General features: G+C 37.1%; 1 protein-coding gene across 2 annotated transcripts; it reads right to left on the bottom strand.

The window, feature by feature from the left end:
* Nucleotides 1-426: 426 nt before the first annotated feature.
* LOC137746035 (protein ILITYHIA) lies at nucleotides 427-21609 on the bottom strand. Of its 2 annotated transcripts, XM_068486081.1 has the most exons (59): nucleotides 21373-21609; nucleotides 20182-20558; nucleotides 19951-20088; nucleotides 19446-19827; nucleotides 18830-18976; nucleotides 18431-18615; nucleotides 18202-18328; nucleotides 18020-18093; nucleotides 17860-17936; nucleotides 17735-17771; nucleotides 17486-17652; nucleotides 16990-17173; nucleotides 16322-16399; nucleotides 15350-15469; nucleotides 15190-15249; nucleotides 14161-14286; nucleotides 13975-14065; nucleotides 13712-13881; nucleotides 12715-13017; nucleotides 12513-12629; nucleotides 12314-12415; nucleotides 12087-12236; nucleotides 11713-11877; nucleotides 11448-11624; nucleotides 11196-11318; nucleotides 10959-11039; nucleotides 10727-10843; nucleotides 10392-10564; nucleotides 9890-9967; nucleotides 9648-9795; nucleotides 9412-9534; nucleotides 9266-9322; nucleotides 9075-9185; nucleotides 8797-8988; nucleotides 8547-8720; nucleotides 7595-7705; nucleotides 7428-7497; nucleotides 7246-7324; nucleotides 6635-6737; nucleotides 6363-6533; nucleotides 6035-6271; nucleotides 5698-5804; nucleotides 5545-5596; nucleotides 5361-5467; nucleotides 5213-5272; nucleotides 4987-5101; nucleotides 4725-4835; nucleotides 4495-4632; nucleotides 4296-4418; nucleotides 4094-4165; nucleotides 3577-3689; nucleotides 2817-2975; nucleotides 2456-2552; nucleotides 2159-2341; nucleotides 1814-2008; nucleotides 1547-1726; nucleotides 1335-1467; nucleotides 1155-1233; nucleotides 427-1003 (listed from the first exon to the last, which is right to left on the bottom strand). In XM_068486081.1, the coding sequence occupies exons 1-59, from the start codon at nucleotides 21485-21487 to the stop codon at nucleotides 964-966; spliced, it is 7881 nt and encodes a 2626-aa protein (XP_068342182.1). In that variant the 5' UTR covers nucleotides 21488-21609; the 3' UTR covers nucleotides 427-963. The 2 variants fall into 2 exon arrangements, with proteins under 2 accessions (XP_068342182.1, XP_068342183.1); XM_068486082.1 differs by lacking the exons at nucleotides 10727-10843; nucleotides 10959-11039.
* Nucleotides 21610-22076: the final 467 nt, after the last annotated feature.

Genomic DNA, 22076 nt, shown 5'->3' with positions numbered 1-22076 from the left:
AAGACCAAAGCCATCTGTGCGCGGCCAAAATCAGTTCATCATAGGTTGAGAACTGATTACCTTTATAACGGTCATGCAGTGCATTTCTAATCTTTTATTTCTACCATTTTGCAGTGTATTTCTTCTCACTTGGCTTGAATCCCTTGTGACTCAGTCCATCACCCAACCATAGCCTACAAGATGCTAGAACTAAATTATGTCTTCAAACAAAAAGTAACTTCGTACATGCCATTGGTTTAGAGACCAATATCATAATCCCAAAGTACTGAGCGCAAGCCGAAATATTATTCCCCTTTGACTCTCAACATTTTCTCACAAAATTTTCAGATTTTGCGATTCGTTTGTCATATCCTACAGCGGGACTACTTTTAGCGACAAATTAATAAATTCTAGGTAGGATATAATTTGATAGAGATCTCAACCGCGACTAAGTATAGTCCTCACCCTAAACTTCCACCAAAGGGACTATAGAGACAACGTCGCGAGGAATAGTAGTCGGAAAAATTCTTCTGCTACAAACTCATACCCTCTCCGATCGAGGGGCGCAAAAAGAATAAAACCATGGTCGCCAACATTTGCCATGGTCAATTGAGCGATTCCAGTGGCTGTAGTTGATGAGGTAATGAAAAACGAGTGGCATAAAATTTGTTGAGAGATCACGTATGAAATTACAAAATGTTGCTTACAAAAAAAGGGCAAGCCGAAGCGCATCGCTCTCGTTCCATACAAGATCCTTGATTGTACCCAATTCACAATTACTTTGAACTTGTAACAACCCAGCAAACGAAAATTGGGTAAATTGGCCTCTATGGTTTTGATATCTCAGTATATCCGCGGTTCTGTGATTGAAAGGTGCCATGAAAACTTCTGCAGGCACCCCAAACATATGGATTGTCTATACCTCTCCACTCTTGAAGTAGCGGAAAACAAAACAAAACATCGGCTTTGGAAAGAAACGATTTTTCAGCCACTTGCCTTGTCCTCACCATCTTCACTATCATCGCTGCATTTTTCCAGACGTAACAAGCATTTCAAACCAATGATCAAAACCAGAGCAGGGAAACGATAATGGTAAACTAACATGTCTTTTGTTATATATCAAGCACTGGTAAAATCCATCGCCGTATATTATTTTCTTTTGTATCTATATATACCTATTTTCAGGAAGCTTCGATATTCTTCTGGCATCCAAGCCTGTGATGAATTTTTGTGCAGCTTGAATATTTTCAGGACCTGGAAAATGTGAAACCGAAGTGCTCTTACAGCTGAAATCTTCTTGCAGAAACACTGTAACAATAGCAGTAAAACAGTACACGTTGAGAAGAAAAAAGTACCCTTTGACAATTGGAAAGCATGCAGAGCACATCTTTCCGCTGCAAGTCTCACGGGAGTACTTCCATCTTTCAAGCATTCAGCAAGAGCCGGTCCAATAATATTGATATGAGCCAAAATAACTGAAGCATTTTCCTGTAATACAAATTGTGCACAAAGTCCTTAATTATATGCACGGTTCCTTAATGCAATTCCAAAAGCACAAAGCACATACCTTGGAACCTCGTTTTATAGCAGATAATGCCTTTCTTCTAACTTCACTAGAATCATCACGCAAAGCTGACACTAAGGACGATATTATTTCCGAATGGAGTGATTTATTAGAAGGATCACTTCGGAGCTTGTGAATCAGAAGTCTCCCAAATGCCTTGGTCGAAGTTTCACGCAGGGGGAACTGTTTGAAGAAAAGAATGTCACTACTTTGTACAGCATAAATTAATTAAAAAAAATTTAAAAATATGCAACTATGAGGATTAAATACCTTCTCATCAATCAAGGCGTCTTTAAGCCGGTCCAAGATAGACGGAAACTCTGGAGACAAACAAATAGTGGAAGGGTTGTGCCTGAGCATGGATGATATTGTGAGTACGGAGCCATGCCTGGCAGACAAGCTAAGAGATGATGGCAAATCAGAGAGTTCCTGAAGCAGCTCCGTCAGTTGATCATCTTCTAGGTACTGAAAATTATTAGAGAATAGTTAGATCAACAATAAAGAAAACCATTTATAAAAAAAAAAAAGAGCAGATACAGAATCTTGAATTTCATGATTAAGTGAAAAATACTTCTAGAATCCGCAATTGCTAATCCAGAATTATCCGCGACATACCTGGGATGTGATGCCCAAAATGCTTGCAGCAGATATCCGAACCTGGTCATCATCATGATGAATCAAATCCTTCAGGTGCGAGTAGAGACGAGTTCTAACAGCACTGCTCACACTTTTTCCAGCATGCTTTAGGACACCTTCGAGAGCAGACAAACATGCCTCCCGAACCCCACTATCCGGAGCCTGACAGTGAAAGGAGAAAGATTTGTTCAATCGGGTTTTGAAATTTAAGTGCATGAAAGATCCTAACTAACAATTAAATTTAAGTGCACGAAGAAGATCCTAACTAACAATTACCTGCAAACTGGAAAGGAGGTCTCCAACTAAAGGGTCAACCCGGGTACTGAGAGCACTAAGCTTTCCGAGTGCAAGGGCAGCACTTGAACGAACGATTCTGCACTTGAAAAGTATCTAATAAGCAGAATATATGGAAGAAACAAGCTGAACTACTAGTGCCACAACTATGGAATTATATGAAAATTTAAAACATAAGCGGTTGAATTGAAATCGATTATAGCAATTTTCACACCAGGGACATTAGGATATCACTACTAAGACAAGCACCATTTAAAGGACAAAATAACTACAAATTGAGGACCCGTGAACCAAAAAGCATACATTAGCAAAACACTACTAGAAGATTGTACTATAAGCCAACCTTGTGCTATCCTGTAGACACTTTACAAATGTTGTTTGAAGCTGAGGAAGAAAAGGTTTCAATGCCATTCCACCCTTTCTTATCATGATTGTCAAGGTGGACAAAATCGCACTCTTCACCTGCCAAGGGAACCGATCACCTATTATCCGGATAAGAGGCCTGCAATTACAATCCAATAATAGCCAGTCAGATTTTTGGAAAAACAGAGACATGAGGAACTGGGGTTTTATGTAAAGTTAGCATCCAGCATATATCAGGTTCAGTTACAGAACAATAGTGGCCTGGGTCATGAAAACCAATGAATGTTTTACTTTAGTACATGCAATATGAATCTACACTAATAAACACTAAGGGAAGGGGGATATGAAAGCCAAACAATGTTAATTGGACAGAACTGAATTCAATATACGAAGCTTGTAATACCATAAAGACCATGAAAATTTTCAAGAGTTCGCCTCACACAGACTATTTCCTCAGTATTCTTTCATACAAAGAAAAAGTACAATGAGTTTGATTACTGAGGATCCCAATGATTAGACAAAGAGAAAAACTATAAATATAAGCGGATGTTTCATTACTACAGCCTCTACAAAACTTGAGTAATACGCAAACAAAATCATTACATTAATCAAGACATCAATCCAATGCCAAGTTTTTAAGTAAAAGGCAACATGACTTTCACAATGATATCAATGAGGTCAAAAATGAGACATCAAATTTAGGAAACAAAGTTCATCTACCATTCTTTAATGATACATACCCTGTAATTGGGATGACAAACTCTTTCAGTGCCTGTTCGCTAGTCACTTCGATAAGTTCACCGAGACCTAGAGCCGCTTGCTCTCTTAGTTCAGCAGATCCACTTGTCAAACCCTAAAGGCAGAACAGGTTATAGTTTAAAATCTAATGCCCAAAAAGCAATGGGAGCGCGTATTGGACAACACACTAGCTATAATGATGTAAAAGCTTCTTTTTCTTTTGAGGCACAATAGATACACAACTTTATTAGAACAAAAGAAGACAAGACAAGCAAAGCAGAAGAGAAGTCCATAAAACAACAGACAAGGGACCAAAACCCATGAAGCAGTTTCTAAAAGGATTCTTTCTTTTTCTTATGAACTTAAACATAGGAATGAGTGCATTTCCAAACCACTACACGCTAGCCATAATGATGCACTATTGGTCGTTAACTAAAAGAATGAACAAACGTACAACAAGAGAAAAATATACTGCCTTTCATTTGAATTGAGCATCCAGGAAAATAATAGCTAGCATACTTGGATAAATATTGGAAGCAACGGTTGAAGTGCTTTTGGTAAACAAAACCCAGGAATCAGAATTGGTCCTCCCTGCAAGGTCACAAACATAACATGTTCCAGTTAATAGGCCATTCACCGGAAGCATCTAGAATACACAACATACGGAAGTTATTTTGAGCAAAAGCAGCTGCAATACTTAACAATCTAAACTATTGCCCACCTTCTTCTTTCTACGCTCCTTATCCCGGGATGTAGATACAGCATCTCGTACTAATTTAATATAAGAAGGAAGTACCTCCTTGGGAACTGAACTTACAACTCTTGACAAAGCTTCCCAAGAAGCCTGTTGAACAAAAGGTAACATATAATGTTATGTACTTGGAGTCAATAACAGAACCTGAAAGATTTGTAGTACATACCGCCACAGTAGCTGAATCTGAATCACTAAGCAAAACAATCAGGGCAGATATCACGTTTGGAGCTTCATCAACCAAATATAATTTACTGCTTTTGAAGAAATAGCCAATAAGATAGGAAGAACTTCTTCTAATTGAAGCCTGAAACCATGAATACAATAGAGTGAGGGGGATATAAAGTTATAAACAGGACCAAAGCATTCAATTACATTGTTAGTAAAACAACTTAATACCTGACTATCACTGACAGCTCGAACAAGCTCAGATAAAAGAGATTCAACACCTTCCTCATCTATGACTAAGACCACAGTCTCAGCAGCCTCCTTTGCCAACTTTTGAACTTCCTAGAATTTTGAAAAGAACAATGTTTCAAATTCAACCTGATTGTTTAAACATCCAGACAGTGATTGCAAAAAAAAAAAAAAAAAAAAAAAAAAAACAGAAAAGAAATATGTTCTTAAACAAGCCAGAAGATTGCAAATTGCAACAGCATACCTTCTCATCAGCACTCATTGCAGAAAGTAAAGCAGGAAGAACAGTACCAAGATGAGAGTTAAGACCAGGTCCAGCCACCTCAGCTACCGCTCCAAGAGCATGTGCGTTAAACGCACTGGATATGTCAAAAATTTCAGTCAACAAGAAGCACCGACAAGGACATTATTATATTAAAGATCAATGAAGAAATATACACAGCAATTTTGAGAAAAAAAAAAATACATACGTAAGTGGCAGGTGGACCAGCTTGGGTAAGATGTGGGGCAAAACAGCAGAAATCCTGACACTAAAACAAAAATGCAGCAACTTAGCACAGGAAAAGTAGGAGTAAGAGAGGGCGAATGAGAGGCATAAAATGTATGTGGGTATTTCACCTTAAGATTTGTTTGAGGCCATCAAGAGCAGTTTCAGAAGTTTGATCATCCTCCAAAGCATGCAAAAGAGTGGGAACAATTTCATCGATTGCTTGCATTCCAGCACTCTACATTGTGACTCATATTATAACGTTTTACAGAGATGACCACCTTAAGATTAAATATATTAAAATAGACAACGAACCTTGTAGAGAGTGTTGAATGCTAACCCAGCAGCCTCACGAACTTCAGGCATGCTGTTAACAATTAAAATGTAAGGCCATATTTTGAAGGAAACAAAAAGAATTCAAGATAAAGGTTTGGAAATTCATAAATTTCATAAAGGAGAAAACAAAACCTATCCGAAAGAGCAGTTCGAATGGTCGGTATGAGTTCATCCATGAAACTCAACAACTGATTTTTGCCAGCACTTGCCATTACTTCACTCAGACCAATGCATACTCCCTGATATCACAAATGCATTAGAAATGTATTAGCATAGTAATCAGTGGTGCACTGGCTGAGCAATAACCCAAATGATGCTTTAGTATTTATGTGCTTAGACAACCACAAAAAGACAACCATGCTCAATTCCAAAACAGACCACTTTTTAGCGACGAGACCAAATGATAATATGAGAGTGCTTAGTAAATAACATGCAGTGTCATAATAAGCAAAATAAATAGAACTCTCACTTGTCTTCTGCCAACATCAGAATCCTTTAACCCTTGGGATAAAATTGGGATGATCCATGGAAGTACTCTTTCACCAAGTTTCCTAACAAGCTCACCCAGTGATCGCCCAGCAACCTGCCGCCTTTCAGAGGACGATGAAGCAAGAGAGGCAATTAGAGTATTCATTAAAACTGGCATTATTTCCTTTAGAGTCTTCGGAGTATTTGCCACAATAGTTTTCCACACATGCAGCGCAGCCTGAAATAAGTTAAATTTTGACTTAGAAGTTAAGTATGCTCCGAAAATAAAACAAAAGATTGAACTTGTGCCAAATAAATACTCTCCCTACCTGACGAACTGATAAGCTGACATCTGTTCGAACCATATATAATGCAGCAAGCACTTCATCCCGCTTTTCCCTTCCCAGAACCTCAATGATAGCCCGACCCTGTGCTTCAGTGCTAGCACCTTCATCATCACTGCCACCCTCAAGTAAAGCTTTCCCAGAAGTTCCAGCAACCTGTATTTGCAGAGATTATCTCAACAACCCAAGACTTAGAAACTCCCAACAAAAAAAAAAAAAAAAAAAAAAAAAGGGAAACAGCGTGAAGACTTAATTACCTTAAATAAGAGATCACCCAATAATTCCACAGAGCTTTGCCGAATCCGCCAACTATCGTTAAATATACCATCTTCAACAACAGGAAGGAGCAAAGGTAAAGACCTGGAAGTAAAAGGAAAACAGCAAAAACAAAATGAAAACCCATCGGATGGAAACCATTATGAAAACATTATATATGTCTGGTTAGCATCCCATAATATGAAACATCCCACTCAAGTATGAGTAGCCCAGCCCAGAATGCAATATGAACGACCACTTATAATCCAATTATTCCCAAAATGGTAAGATATTCAAAGTCACACAACATTCCACCTGGAAATATACATAATTAAGTTGAGCACAAAATTGGTATTTCGGAAAGAGCAAAGTAGCCTTAAGTGGTAAAACCCATGGCACTGTCCAAGAACCACAAGATTGAACCCCACCTTCACCAGGATTAGGGGTTCACTGGACTAGAGAGAGCTACCTCCCGTCTTGTAGCATATAGGTCCAATGGACCACGTTTACCTTGTTATTCAATAAATTTTCTACACTAGAACAAATATCCAAGACGCTCCAACAAACAATTCATTCGAGAGACATCACAATGATCAACCAGCGCAGTGCTTACGTTGTTGCGTAATGCTCAACCAGAATATGCCCTGCACCTAGAGCTGCCTCACGTACAGACTCATTTTCATCAGCAAGACCTGTAAGGGTATAAGCTCCCATTAAGTTTAAATAGTGCACCAAAGTCCTATAGTGATACATGATACCATATTTTACAGACTGCCATCCACAAACTGTACTTACCATCTAAAATAGCAGGCAGCACCTGCTGTAAATAGTTCTGGAATTGGACGCCCAATGACCTTGGTAAATACTACAACCAATTTCCAAACAAAGGCAACCATTAATCAGAGCAGGTAAAACAAATACATGCAGTAGTGGTTAAAATGTTTAAAACATACTGTCTTCACCTTAAATAATGTTAAATATCCATCACGGACAGATGCTTTTTGATGAGAACAGTTTCGGATAATATCAGGAAGTGCAAGCTCAAAGTACTCAGTTCCAAGTGCAGCTAATACCTGGATTGGATCAACTGTCTCTTAGCAAAGCAAGGAAATAATTATAGCAGGTATATAGGGAAAGAATAAATACATGTCTGCATAAAGAAACATCATTGTCATATGCCCATCATATTGACACTATGGATTACATGTTTTCCATCTTACACATGTATATATATACTCTTATGGATTACATTACTCTTATGGATTACATGTTTTCCATCTTATACATGTATATATATACTCTTTCCCTGACCTGTTTTTATAATTTCAGTTTCAATAAGGATATTTCACTAAATACCTTGAAAGTAAAATGGGTCGAGAATCATTTAATTAACCAATAAAAAAAAGGGGTGTGCTATCCACACACCCATTTTTACTTCTCACACACCCTCATTAATTTCTGTCCGTTGATCTTCTTCAATTCATCCAATCTGACAGCCGGAAACTTAAGAGGTGTGGGAGAAGTAACAAGAGGTGTGTGGATATCACACCCAGCATACGATGGATGAAATAAATGGCCTAAAAAGTTATGACATTATTATTCACAGCATAAATAATTGGCTTGTAATTATTAACATTATCAATGAAAGCTGATCTAAACTTAGTGGGAATGGAGTGAAAGGAAATCAACGTATATTTAAGTTACCAAGTAATGCAAAAGAAAACTCTTTTTCAATATACAAAAAGATACATTTAAGTTACCAGATATGCATATGACCATGTTCCCAGCTTTTCAAGTATGCCATTCAATTTCCATTTACAAATTAACAATTAATATGAGATGCAATAGAAGTTTTAAAGTGCTCAGACAAAAAAAATAAATAAATAATTTCTCATTTTAAAGAGTATAACTGACCTCGCTCAACCCTTGAGCTGCTCCAGAGCGCTCAACATTACTATTATCAGATTTAAGTGTATCAAACAACCATGGAACGAGATCCGGGAAATGATCTTCGCCCATTCCCCTTATAAGGGATCCAAGGGCCCTTGCTGCAACTGACCGAACTTCTGGAATTGGATCCACAAGTACCTAGTTTTGGGGCATACAAGTACTTAGAAAACAGTTCTATAGAAGAGTCAAACATACCACTCTTAAAAAATGGTACCTTTTTCACTTCAGGAAGAAGTAAACCAATATATGGAATCATATCCTTAGGTTCTGTAACTAATGAACACATATTGCCAACTATTTGTGCTGCTTTCTTTTTAGTTTCAGCACTCCTTTCCCGTAGCCCTCTATGTACTATTGGCACCAACAGTGCAAGTGAGGGAGCATCAATTGTATTAATAAAAGTGGTCTGCAAAGAATCCAAAACATTCAAATAAATAAATGAGGGAAACAAACTTATAATAAAATAGCTGAGTCCACCATTCAAATCCTTACCTGTAAGAGAATATCAAGAGAGTACTTTGTATGGTCATTTGGATCTGAAAGACCCAGTAGAAGAGTAGGAACAAGGGAAGCTATTTCAGGATTCTTTATTACACTCCCAACCTAGGAATAGAACAAAAACAAAAAATATTAACAATGATTATAAGATATAAATAGGTAACTCATTGCAATGTTTAAAAAACCTGTTGAAGTGCCGTTTGTCCCGCTGACTGGACTTTAGGATGTGTATCTGTTAAAACCTGCAAGTGCAAAAAAGCATAAGACAACAATATGCATATTTTAAAAGTGCTACATAAACTCATGTCCAAGACTCCTTGTAAAGACAAACCTCAGTCAATTTTGGAACAATCTTAGGGAGACATTGAGACAGCTGTTGAGGAGCACAATAGGCCATAGCACCAAGCAGTTGGACACTACTTTGCTTTGTTCGCCAAGCTTTATCTTCTAGACCCTATCAAAATAATGTATTTATACATCATTGTCAGAGACTAAAATGACAAACTTGATGATTAAGGAACTTCCAAACAAGTTTATAAATAAATGGGTAAGGTATAAGTTAACTACCTTCAAAAGAGATGGAAGAACCAGTTTAACTCCTTGAGCACTAAGTTGAGACATCATTGCACGAGCCGCACACTCGGCACCTTCACGAACTGCAACAACTTGATCAGAGAATGAAACCAACAGTAGTGGCAACATTTTAATTACATACCTGCATCAAAAAGATGATAGGACAGTTAGAGTGAGAGTTCAGGTGAAAATTAAGTCCATATAGAGAATTTCTGTGTACATAACCGATCACTTACGGCTCAAATAGTCTTCCGAGTGATTCACAGAGACACTCAAATCCGAGTAAAGCACCTTCACGACATTTTGCTGAATTCCTGGAATGGAAAGGAAATACAAAAATGAATAGCTGCATCCCCAAAATGGAATAAAATAGCAACAATAAAATGCATAAGAAACAGAAGCGTTGAGTGATCAAGTGATCTTGCAACAATAAATTACTCGAGTCGCAAGACCCTTCTACTCTAGAAGTTGCAACATAGGATTCATAAGATTCATAACCAATGAGAAGAGGAAAGAAAACTCCACAACCTCAGAATCAACAATTATTTGTCCCCACAGAATATACTAGCTTAAGTGTAGTCCAACAACACAATGATCAATCATTCATGACTAATCAGTCCTGACCTGTATTTTCTGGAATTCTTGTGTTTAGAAACATAATAAATCTCACAAAATATAATTGCCAACAACATATACAGAAATTCCGGTCAACTTCTTAAACCGGGTTAGAAATCCAACCTATCTACAAGTCCTTCTTGTAGTTGAGCTACAATCCCATATTTCTTCAAGCAAGAAATACCAAATCCCTTGACCACTCCAGCAAGCCCGAAAGCAGCTCCACGGCGTTCCCCATATTTGTCACTCTTCATCAGTTTATCCAAAAGCCTCGAGACAAGAGCTGGTCCATCATCCTTGTACAGAGAAAAGAATAGGATTAGCTTTCCTCTTAACGTCAATATTGTATCTATCAACATAAACAATGTCATCAAGACAATTTCTTGATGGGAAAAAACAAAACTTGATCAAAGAGGAAAACTATTGTAGCTACACTTGAGACTTGTGACGTGTCATACTTGCTTTGATTGCATTAGTGGAGACAAGCATGCAGATACAGCCCGTTGAACAGCTTCTGATGGAGTGTTTAGCACATCCAACAACTTCTCGACAACAACATGAACTTTTGGATCATCCTGTTCCAGAGTACAGACAAACGCTAAACTTGAATTCCACAAAGCTATTGCTATCTCACTAAAGAAAAAGGAAGGGAGGAGATGAAATTTAAAAAGCAAACAGTAATAAAAGCACCTTTGCCAAATGTTTTGCCAACGCTCCAGTGAAAATAACAACCCCCTCACGTACCAAATCATATTTCTCTTCATCTGATGCCTAAAGTTAAATTGTTATGTCAGATAAATTATGAGGTTCATGCAGTAGCTTGGCATGGAAACAACAGTTCCAGCCGTTTAACACAAAAACAGACATGACCTGAATTAAAAGCTCCAATAATTTTCCAACCATCACTAGTTATGAAGGGAGAAAAACCTTTTTGTTCAAGTAGTTCTCAAAGATGGGAAATAGCAAGGAAACATTATCCCTGCCATGCTTATCAATAATCATAATACCAGCATTGATCATTCTTCCCCTAACATCGGCATTAGGATCAGCCTGCATATTGAGAAACATTGACAAAGTGGTTAAGTTAACACTTCTCCTTTCTGACAAGGACTATACAATATCTCTTTCCAATTGAATGCACACTTCATGCTTTCGAAACAAAGGGGATGTAAATCTTACCAGTGCTCTTGAAATAAGAAATGTCATAACAACAGGAAGGTCTTTTGTTCTGAGTACATCAGCAGAAGAATGTAATGCCAAGGCTACACCTTGTCGACCCAGCCAACCAGCATCAACATTCTCCTCAGTCAAACCAGCATCACGGATATACAGAGAAAATAAAGTAGAAAGAGACTCCTGCATAACAGTAATTATTGTAACATTACTACTTGTGAGACGGGTATAACAAGGTCAATGCAGGTTTGATAGTTAAAGTCAGACAAACCTGTATAGAATCGGGACATTCATCCAAAGCAGCAGCTAATGCCTCAGCAGCAGCAAAACGGACATTATAATTGATATGCGAAAGTGCTTTGAAAAGGCCTGAATAGTCTGTCCCAAAGTCATGCCCATACCGATCCCATAAATCCTCTGCTGCTTCTGCAACGGACTGAAACAAAAGCATAAAGAAAACACATGAGACTAGAAACATATTTGCATGGCAACAGAATATATTACATTAGCAACGGACAAAAGTTTATAACTGTAAACTAAGTCTAAAATACAGATAAATCTCCATCTTAAACCATAAGATGGGACCCTTATCCATTAGTCAAAGTATACACACTACACTTCAGAAAAATAATTGGTACACCAAACCTTTTCTGGGTCATGTAAGGCAATCCAAATGCCTGTAGCGACTTCAACATTCTGAGGAAGAGACCGACTGGTAACAGCTGGAATACATTTGACAGCACTAAGGCAGGCCATTCTAACATGAACATCTTTCGCATAAACACCGTACAGAGCCTGAAGAGATGCATAATTAAGGATGAGTATCATCAACGCACAAAAAAGAAAAAAATTAAAACATAGAAATAACATACTGCTGCCACTTCATCTGGTTGCACGCCCAAACACAACTCGTTCAACGCAGGTCCAACAGAGGCTTGATAAGCTGGAACAACACCAAGTACATGATAAAGAACCTGCAAAAAGAAGAAGCCAGTTCGAGAAAAACAACAAATAAGGATACTATGGAAATATTGGAAAAGGAAAATTTGTGCTGAAGGAGAATTCAGTAACTGAAATCATTCGAAGCCTTGGAAGAGGTAACAAGGGGTCCATGTGCAGATACAGAATCTGAAGAACATCATTGTGAAGTCCTGTCTTCTTAGAGCATAACAGAATTCGCTCCATTATCTGATAACATAAACATCAAAAGGGATAAGCCAGAGAGAAGCACAGCACAGTTGAATCAGTTAAATAGGAAAGCAGGAAAACTTACAGGGAACACAAAGGTAAAAGAATCTACAGGAAGAGGTCCCGTTTTGCAAGATACAGAAAGGCCATTAATTATTCGCTCAAATAGACTCAAAGATGGTCTTTCATTGGCTTCCCCTTCACCAACTGATGGAATCATGTCCAATACAAGACGAACTTCTTCAGTCACAACTAAGCGCAAAGCTGTAGCAATGTCAAGGGCCCAATTACAAAGAGGTGGAGCAGTGCATCTAGAGAGTTTCACCACAGTTTCATATGCCACGTCACTGACTATAGGTGACCTTAGCAATGGATCAACATAGTTAACCTGATATTAGATAAAAGGTCAAAAACCTATTAACACACTATATTACAAACAAATTTTGGTCTGAAATATGTTGACAAAGTTCATAACAAATGGCAAATGAAATAAAGGGATATAGGCAATAGAAAAAGAGACGGAGGCAGAAATAAATCATCAAATTCCTGATTTTATAAAATGTTTCATTTTGACAATATTGAGGAAGGCCAAAGATCATACACCACTGAGATGGAGGCAAATCAGCAAGCCCAATTATATTCTTTAAAAATAGTAACAAAAGGACTTTTCCCCTATGACTAACTATAACTCAAAAACATGAGTATTGTATATAACTTCTCCCATTCATTATGACATACAGAAACTATACATAATGCAAGTAGTAACATTGACAGCAAACTTGCTTTTGAATGTCACTGAAAAATAAATCACAGCAACCGAGTGACTAGTGATACAAATTTAAGCAAGTTTAGGAACATTTAACAGTATACAGTGTCTAAACCTCATTGGTGAAAAAATATGATCAAAAGTTTTTGTTTGTGAATTAAAAGATATGAAAATAGCAGAATCAACAAATTCTACCTCTAAAAAGTGGAAGAGGACAACCCAGAAATGAAAAGAAAAAAATACTCAGACCAAATATTTCAATGAACTACTTAAAAACTAACAGAGATTTAAAATATTCTGGCTCTTAGAAGCATACCAAGGAAGGAAGTTGACTGTGTGCGAAAATAGGATTAGCAATTGCCATTTCCCCAAGAGCTGTAAGTATGGAAGACAAATTTTTCTGTATATCTCGGACCTTCTCGCGTATGGATGCCTCCTCACTAAGTTGCACCTCACGTGCTTCCTCCTTTGCAGTCTTTCCTTTATCTGGCAAATAAAAATATTGTAATGCTACTGAATAAATAAATAGAGTAAAAACAGAAAATTTCCAGTGAAAAAACAGATGCAACAATAATTCACCAGGTTTCTTTGCAGACTTCCCAGTTTCCCTTTTACCCACAGAACTATTGGTTTGCTCAACTTTCGCAGCATGATTAGAACCACCATGGTCCTGTCAATAAATACAAATGTGACACCATAAGAATTAAGAATTACTTTCGAAAAAAAGGAAACCTAAATGAATAAATAAAAGAAACTGTTTGGTACCGTGTCATCTAGGTCCTCATACATCCGAAAACGACCCTTTGCTTGTTTCATGTTCTTAGCAGCAACAGACTCCGCAATGTAGACACCTTGCTCACTGGAAAGCAAGCCTTCAGGGGTATGAAAAATCTGAAACATTACAAGTGGAAACAAATTTGAAATAAACTACAAAACAAAGTAAATTGACAAAGTTTTAATAAATTACAAAGCGTAACACAGTAAATGTGTATAAAAGTTGGTGAAAGTACTAACTTAAAAGAAGATGGAGAATAAGAAACCAAAAAAAACTCTAACAAGGAGACCATAAAACGGAGCACAGTTATCAGGCAAGATCAATAACTAAGTTACTGACATTTTACCAAAAACCAATATCTGCATAATTGCCCACCATATTATGCAAAACAAAACCTAATAGCAAATACAAATACAAATAGTACAACCCTATCTTTGCAAACATCTACAACAAACAAGATATCTAGAACAGATGAGAACATGAAGGCTCCAAAAAAATAAAGGTTCCACTAGTGTTGTTTGATTCATTTTCACTAGTCAAGTTAGTTTAGCTTCAATGATCACGACATAATACTAGGAAGGGAATAGAGGAGTGGTTTTGTGGCTTAACAGTTAAAACTTGGTGAATCCCATTGGTAAGTTAAAACAATATCTGAGTTTAGGTATCTGACCCAAAAAAAATTGAAGGATGAAATTCGGTACGGGTGAATTGACGCGAGTCATACCATGACTAAAGTGGAACTTTTATATTTTCAATATGCACACTCACGTGTGGATGGACAGAGCCCAACTCATAAGAAGATCTCTCCTAGTCGTAAGAAGAAGAAAAAAGCTGTATAATTTACTCATCAAGCATTGAAATTGAATAAACAAGAATTACAATACAAAACACATGAAACCATCTAAATTTTCAAAACGGATTATGTTTCTTATTAAATAAATAAACAACTTACTGAACCCAATGCACAACAAGAATTATATAACTGCTGGAATATCAAGATAAATGGCTGAAGAACTTACCCGAATATCATTTTCTGAAAGTGTGTCATGTGAAAAACGATATGGAAGATTTTTCAGGTGCTGCCAAAGAGAATGAGTTCAAGTAAGCATTCATTAACATGATCTTGGTGACTAAACACATAAACATCCATCAAAGCGGAGACATATATAAGCAATTGACCTTTTCGAACTCCGCATAGGTTTCTCCAGGTGCAATGGACATCAAACTGGATAACGACGAAACTGCTGCTCGCTGTTCAAATGGATTGGTGCTGGACAACAACATCGGCACCAGTAGGCCCTGCAGATGATAGCCACTAAGGGTTTAGTCACAAGCTTCAGTGCAAAAATACAACCTCATGATGTTGTGAATCAATAAAACATCTATCCATAATTAGCCAATGACCTAAACAAGACTAAGGATACTTCAGAAAAATCTAACACAACATTTTACAAAACAGACTTCTACAAGTTCTTGGATGACAGTCTTATTTAGGCTAAACACACCCTCAACTAGCCTCATTTTGTTAGTCTCATTTTGTTAGTCTCATTTTGTTAAGTCTCATTTAGTTTGCTTGGTGTAGTGTGTCACAGTTTTAGGGTTATGTAGTTTAGTATGAAAGGAAGAAACCAACTTTTGGGAGTAAAGGAAGGCAGACAATGGACCGCATACAGGACGACACACTTACAGGTTGGCTCAAGACCATATCAAAATCCCAAACCATTTCAATTTACAGACAATTGTAAATTTAAAAGCATGTTTTATGTATAATTGTATATACATATATATGGTTCTTAAGACTTATAATGGTTGGCAACCTCACATCCATCCTATGAAAGGTAAAAGTACTCTAGCAGTCTACTGACCTCTGTACATGTTAAACAGAAGGTATTACAGTATTACCACGTATCAACAAACAATATTACATTTTAGCAAATAGTTTAAGTTCATGCGTCTTTGGAACACATTCTACTTGACTGCAGTTTGTATGGAGTTTTTATCAGGTAGTTCGACTCATAGATCAACATTCAACAATACAGGATGTATTTAAGTAAAAAAAAATTATCTATCTCATGATTCCTAATGAACAAAGATTAAATCCATCAATTAAAATAGACAAAAAAAAAACTCCAAAAGAACTAGTTGGTTTACCTTGAACAAATTATCCACATCAGCCAAAATGTTGCTAATGATGTCAAAACCACATGCATGCATACATTTTTGTAGCCTCTGAAGACAGCAATAGAACCAAACCAATCAGCTCAAAAATGCTATTCTAATTTCACTATGCCACAATAGATGAAAATTAGCATAGGAAGGCACGCAACTCTATGAAGTATGAACAGATATCTTTTACCAGTAAAAGAGGAAAAGGAAACCTAACTGTCAAGAGGGAAAGGAAACCTAACTCTTAACTGTCATGACTTATTGTCAATAGGCAAAAACTTAATGAAAGCAGTTCCCAAATGAGTTTCAAGAATTTTATGAGCCTTGCATGGAATGGAAGAGAAGTAATCTTCAAGTACTTGGATTTCTTAATGGTCATGTTTTCAGCAGGAATGTTGGTTGACATGTACCTCAACATCCAAGACCTACTTCCTTCTTAAATTTGTTACTGTCTTTTTATTTTAAGGTTTTTTATTTTTGAAAAAAAAAAAGAAGAAGAAGAAACAATTGTCTAATTATTGGGTCAAGAATATATTATACGAGATAGCCCTGCATTCAGATTAGAAACGAGAAACAGAAAAATCTGCAAAACCAAGCAACATAATGAAAAACATTTTTTTTCAAAATAACAAAAGATCAACAGAAAGATTTACCTTCCAAACTGCATCTCTCTTTGCAGTTCCGACCAAATATGGATGATGAGCGCAGAACAAAACTCGTGTCACTGCACTTGGAGCTGCAGGGAGAGCTACTGATGATATGACAATTAAAGCCTTTACTGAAACCTCAACCGACGGAAGGAATGGTACTTGAGTGTCCAATGAATTATCTGTTTCACTACAATACATTGAAAATTATATCCCAGGGACCACATCAGAGAGGATATGAGAAACTATATTCAGAGATGGGTACTTAAATGTACAAGCCAATACACTCAAACCACTATGAACACTTGAATTGTCCTTATTAGTATATTTAAATACGATTGAAGGGAAGAACTAACAACACCAACTAAAGCTACAGAACCATAAGAAGAACAAATTGAACCTAACAATGATGGTTAACGTTCAAGAAGCTTATTCTGCCAGCACGGGCACCAATGGGAAGAATTAGAAGGGAAAAGTGGTGTATATAAAAAAAGAGCTGTACCTTGACTTTGAAATATGAAGTTTCTCTGCAACTACAGACATGAAATTCGTGAATTCAACTAAAAGAGGTTCAGTCAATTGCGGAGCAGCAGAAACTATCCTTCTGGTTGTGTCATAAGTCATTCTTCGAACTTCCCAGCATGGGTGGCATATGAAAAAGATTATTAACTGCAACAGACCGATAATTACTCAATAACAAAACAAAATTCTTTACAAAGAAACCAAAGTAGTGTTGCTCTTGATTATTTACCTGTGAAAGTAATCCGACTGAAAAGCAGTCTCGTACCCTGAAAGTTGAAGGAAAAAAAGTGCCAAATAAAGATCATAACAAATTTTCAACATAGGAAACTAATGAGAATGTGAATTAATAATAACCTCCGCAGATGTTCCACCAGCATAATTTCAAGAAGATCAACACATGCCATGCAATCCTCAGTCGACAATTTTGAAGCCTGTTGCGCAAAACATACCCTATATCAGGAAATGAAAATAAAAAAGATAGTTTCTAAAAACCAATGAGCCTTTGAATAACTACCATGGATACTGGTACAAGTGAAGGCTCATTTTGAGATATCAAAGACCAGATCTTGTCCTTCACAACAATCTCCTCTGAGGGTAAACAGAGAAAAGTAAGGGAAAAGAGACGGAACAGGCATCATGTTGGAATGTATAAAAGATAAATTTAATAATTGGTAAATGACAAAATAATAACCATACCTGCTTTGATGTCAACAGCAGCAATTTTCCCAACTAATAGTAAGGCATATATACCATCCAAACGCTGAGCCACTTTGGTAAAACCAGTTTTGACAAGTTGGATGAGAGGTTCCAGTAATGATGATATCTAGAGTAAGAAAATTAAAATGTCAGCAAGATGAAACAAATAGCTTGGCCAAGATCAAGTGAACCAAAGCACAGACAAATACAACTTAATCAACCAGCTAACCCGGAAAACAGCATCTGTATTTTTGCATATGGCTCGTAGACAACGAAGATGCCCTCTTCTTAGAGCTTCTTTCTCCTTAATACCAGAAGAGAAAAACGAGACTAAATTTGATTGAACAGCATCTGCAGATCTTGCTGCCCATGAACCCAGAGCTGTCAAAATTGCAAGTTTCACCTCCTCATTTCCTAGAAATAAGAACATTGGTCAGAAATAAACACCCAAAGCTTTGGCCACAAAGATTAAACATAAACAAAAATGAACAGGATACTCAATTCAAAAGCGAAGTGAAGATCTAAATCCAAAAAGGATAAACTAAACAAATTTAATACTAAGAAAAAAAAAGTAGGAGAAAATAGTTTTAAAGACAAAATAATATAAGACCACAAGCTCACTTCTCACCATCATCCTTATAACAAGATAGAAGGAAACTGCATAAGGTTTGTGACAGGCTGTTAAGGTGTTTCCCATCTGGAGCATTACACAGTTCTTGCACTGCATTGATCATGCCAATTCTCTGATATGGAAGTGTAAGTCTTCCCTCTGAGCCTGTTTAAATGGAAATGTGAATTAAAGATAACACAAGTAGACTTTAAAAACCAACTTAACCATAATGAAGAATATTTGAAGTCACTTAACAGTGTGCTCTAATGAGGAAATGTAAAGGAAAAATAGCGGGGACTTGGCTTTTCCCTAATTAGAAATTAATCTGACTGATTGTAGGCAGATACGGAATTACCTCCTAACCCCACTCTTTGTCCTAATTAGTGAGAGAGAAAAGAGAGAAGTGAAAGAAACTTCCACCAAATTAAAAAAAAATAATAATCCTTCCTTACCCATACACCTACAGAAGAAAAAGAAGAAGCTAAAATGATACAATGATAAATTCATTAACAACGAGATGATGTTCCCTTCAGTTAATAATTTCTTTCTCAATCCATCCCTTCTTTATTACTACTTTCTCTCTGTTCCATTCATTTCAAAAACTTCCAAAGTAATAAAATAATCAGGAACCAACCTCCAATTACAGATTTGACAGCATTGAACATTGCTTCTAAAGTATCTGGATTACTTGACTTTTGGCTCAAAGATCGTATAACTGCCAGTGCCACAACCCTTCTGCCTTCATCCGCAAGCCGAGCCTGTGGCAATATCACTAAAAGAATTTCGACAGCATACTTGCTTAAATCAAGGTTGACTGATTTCAACAGAATCCCAACCGACTCCAATACAATCTCAGGGTTGCGTTTCAGCATTTTAACAGCAGATGGAAGCACGATATTTTGAAAATCTTCGTGCAACATATGTTTAAAAAGTGGATGAAAAGCTTCACTAAGGCCCTTTGCTGGCTTTTCTCTTGCATTTAATATTGCCTTGAGATATATATCCAAAAACGTTGGCTGTAAAAAGCAAAGGATGAGTTAAAATCTTTGGCACATAAAGCCACATAATATGATCTTAAAGATAAATACAAATGGGGTTAGCCCCTCCAGTACATGATCATGAAATAACAAATCCCTCACCTTGCATTGTTCAAACAAAGATGATTTGCTTGAGGTACTTGAGTACTCTAATAACAACCAAATCAATTCAGAACCATCTTTGTATGGGATACGGGCATCCTTGAGTTCCTCTATATACATTTTGTAGATGTCCGGTGACTGAACAGGAAACCAAACAAAAATTGAGCAAATAATAATGTAAATTTATGGAAAGGACACTTATTCTTAAAGAGAAGGTTCATCCGGCTAAACCTGAGAAAATAAGTGACAAAATGTCTTCTTGCAAGCCCTTCGCTCACGGAAAGATCTTTGCATGACAAGATTGAGTAACAATGCCTGCACTATGGCAACTCTACACAATGCATTCTTTGAGACTGTGGCAAACTTACTCTTACTCAATAGAAGGCATGACCACTGGAGAAGTCTATCACAGCCAACATGTGATTGCAGCTTCGCTTGTTTTTCCATGACCTGAACAAGGGCTGCCGCGAAACTTTTCATAAAGGAAACCTCTTGTAAACCTTTTGTAATGATGTCATCAACAGCTTTCCTTGACCCACGATCATCGTAAATGTACAATGTTTGAAAGATTATATCTATCAACGGCAGTACAGACTCAGTACCAATTTCTGCAGAATTTCAAATGGCAAGTAACTTTAGAAATAGAATGTGCTTGGATGATCAGCTCATAACAAAACCCCAAAGGATTATGCATTAAACTCAGAAAGCCCACTCTAATCGCAGTACCATATTCTCTAGGTGCGCACCGCCCAGTATTGTTAAACATTATGTGCATAACTAGTCACACAAGAGATCAGTAAAAGAAAAGATGGGAGGAAAAGCAAATAAAAGTTTAATTTTTCAAAACCACAATTGACATAAAGAATAACACTTTAGTTCCATTTAGCATTTCTGTAAACTAATGTTAATACTTAAACCTTCTTCCGCTTCGTTATTCAAAATGAAATAACCACCTAATACATTATAACGTCCTCATTTTTCTAAGAAATTCAACAGCTTTGCTAGTTTTCCGCATCTGTTTCTAAGCTAACTCTGTAAAACAAAGACACAATCGCGGAAAAACACGTAAATTTCATCAAGAAACAAATTTAACAACACAAAAAGGTGCAAGCAAAGCCATTGCCGAACAAATGTACTCTTTATACCGATAATTAACAACATTACATTAGCTTCAACAGTTCATCAAAATCGAATTTACTACAAAATTTTACATACTAAAGTAATACGTAATATGTTAGACTTTATTGTTTTAATGTTCCATTTTCCTTCAATATATCCACACATTATCTATATATATACACACACACAAATTTCATGAATTTAATGTATGCATGCTGGGACGTTGGCGCGAAGTTAAAAAATTTCAGAAACCCAACTGGAGTTGCAGTAAAATTGCAATCGGGGACCAAACTTATCACTAACCGGAGTTGCTGAGGACGGCGGGAATTTCATCACGGAAGATCCGAACCCGTTTCTTGGTGGAGTTGGTGGAGACCGACCCGGCGATGGATAGGAGAGACTCGGTGGGACTCGCCATCGGAAAACGGGCGGGTAAATCGGAATGGAGGATCCGGTGGTGAATGCGGGTTCAGCGGTTTTGTTGCCACAGTTGGCGTTAGGGTTTTAGAGGCGTGTGATGAGAGAGTGCAACAGGTGATAATAGCAGCCTATGGGATGCTTATATTCTCGCTACTGTGTGCCTGCGATCGTCGTCACTGTCGGAGGGAATGAGAGAGGTTAATGGGCTTTTGGAGGTTTGGGCTTTGGAGGGAATGGGGCTCTTGGGCAGAGCTAGCCTGATAGAGATACTAGTACGTTTGTCAGATTCAAGTTTTTGGTGCTAGAAACTTGGATTGGTAGAGTAATCCTGGGGGACCCAGGAGGATCCTCTCCAGATCCTCTTTGTTGAGGATTATGAGGATCCTCAAATTGTGTTTGTTCATTGTATATCGTATGGTCAGTTTTTGTCAGGTACTATTCATATTTAATTTAAAATAATTTATGATCGTACGATGTATGATGAACAGACACGATTTGATGATTCATAGGATCCTCACAAAGAGGATACGGAGAGGATCCTCATTCTTGGTGGACAACATCTAAAAAACTATAAGCATTTAAGTAGA

The sequence above is a fragment of the Pyrus communis genome, chromosome 9 (assembly GCF_963583255.1).
Source record: "Pyrus communis chromosome 9, drPyrComm1.1, whole genome shotgun sequence".
Lineage (NCBI taxonomy): Eukaryota > Viridiplantae > Streptophyta > Magnoliopsida > Rosales > Rosaceae > Pyrus > Pyrus communis.
This window is presented reverse-complemented; position numbering and strand designations above follow the sequence as displayed.

What these genes read in the sequence shown, in the direction of transcription:
- LOC137746035 (XM_068486081.1), bottom strand. Translation starts at nt 21,487, where the DNA reads ATGGCGAGTCCCACCGAGTCTCTCCTATCCATCGCCGGGTCGGTCTCC. An exon ending in TGCTGTTGACATCAAAGCAG is followed by an intron (nt 18,094 to 18,201) that starts GTATGGTTATTA and finishes GTTTACCCTCAG; the next exon opens with AGGAGATTGTTGTGAAGGAC. An exon ending in GTTGAGCATTACGCAACAAC is followed by an intron (nt 6,738 to 7,245) that starts GTAAGCACTGCG and finishes TTTTACTTCCAG; the next exon opens with GTCTTTACCTTTGCTCCTTC.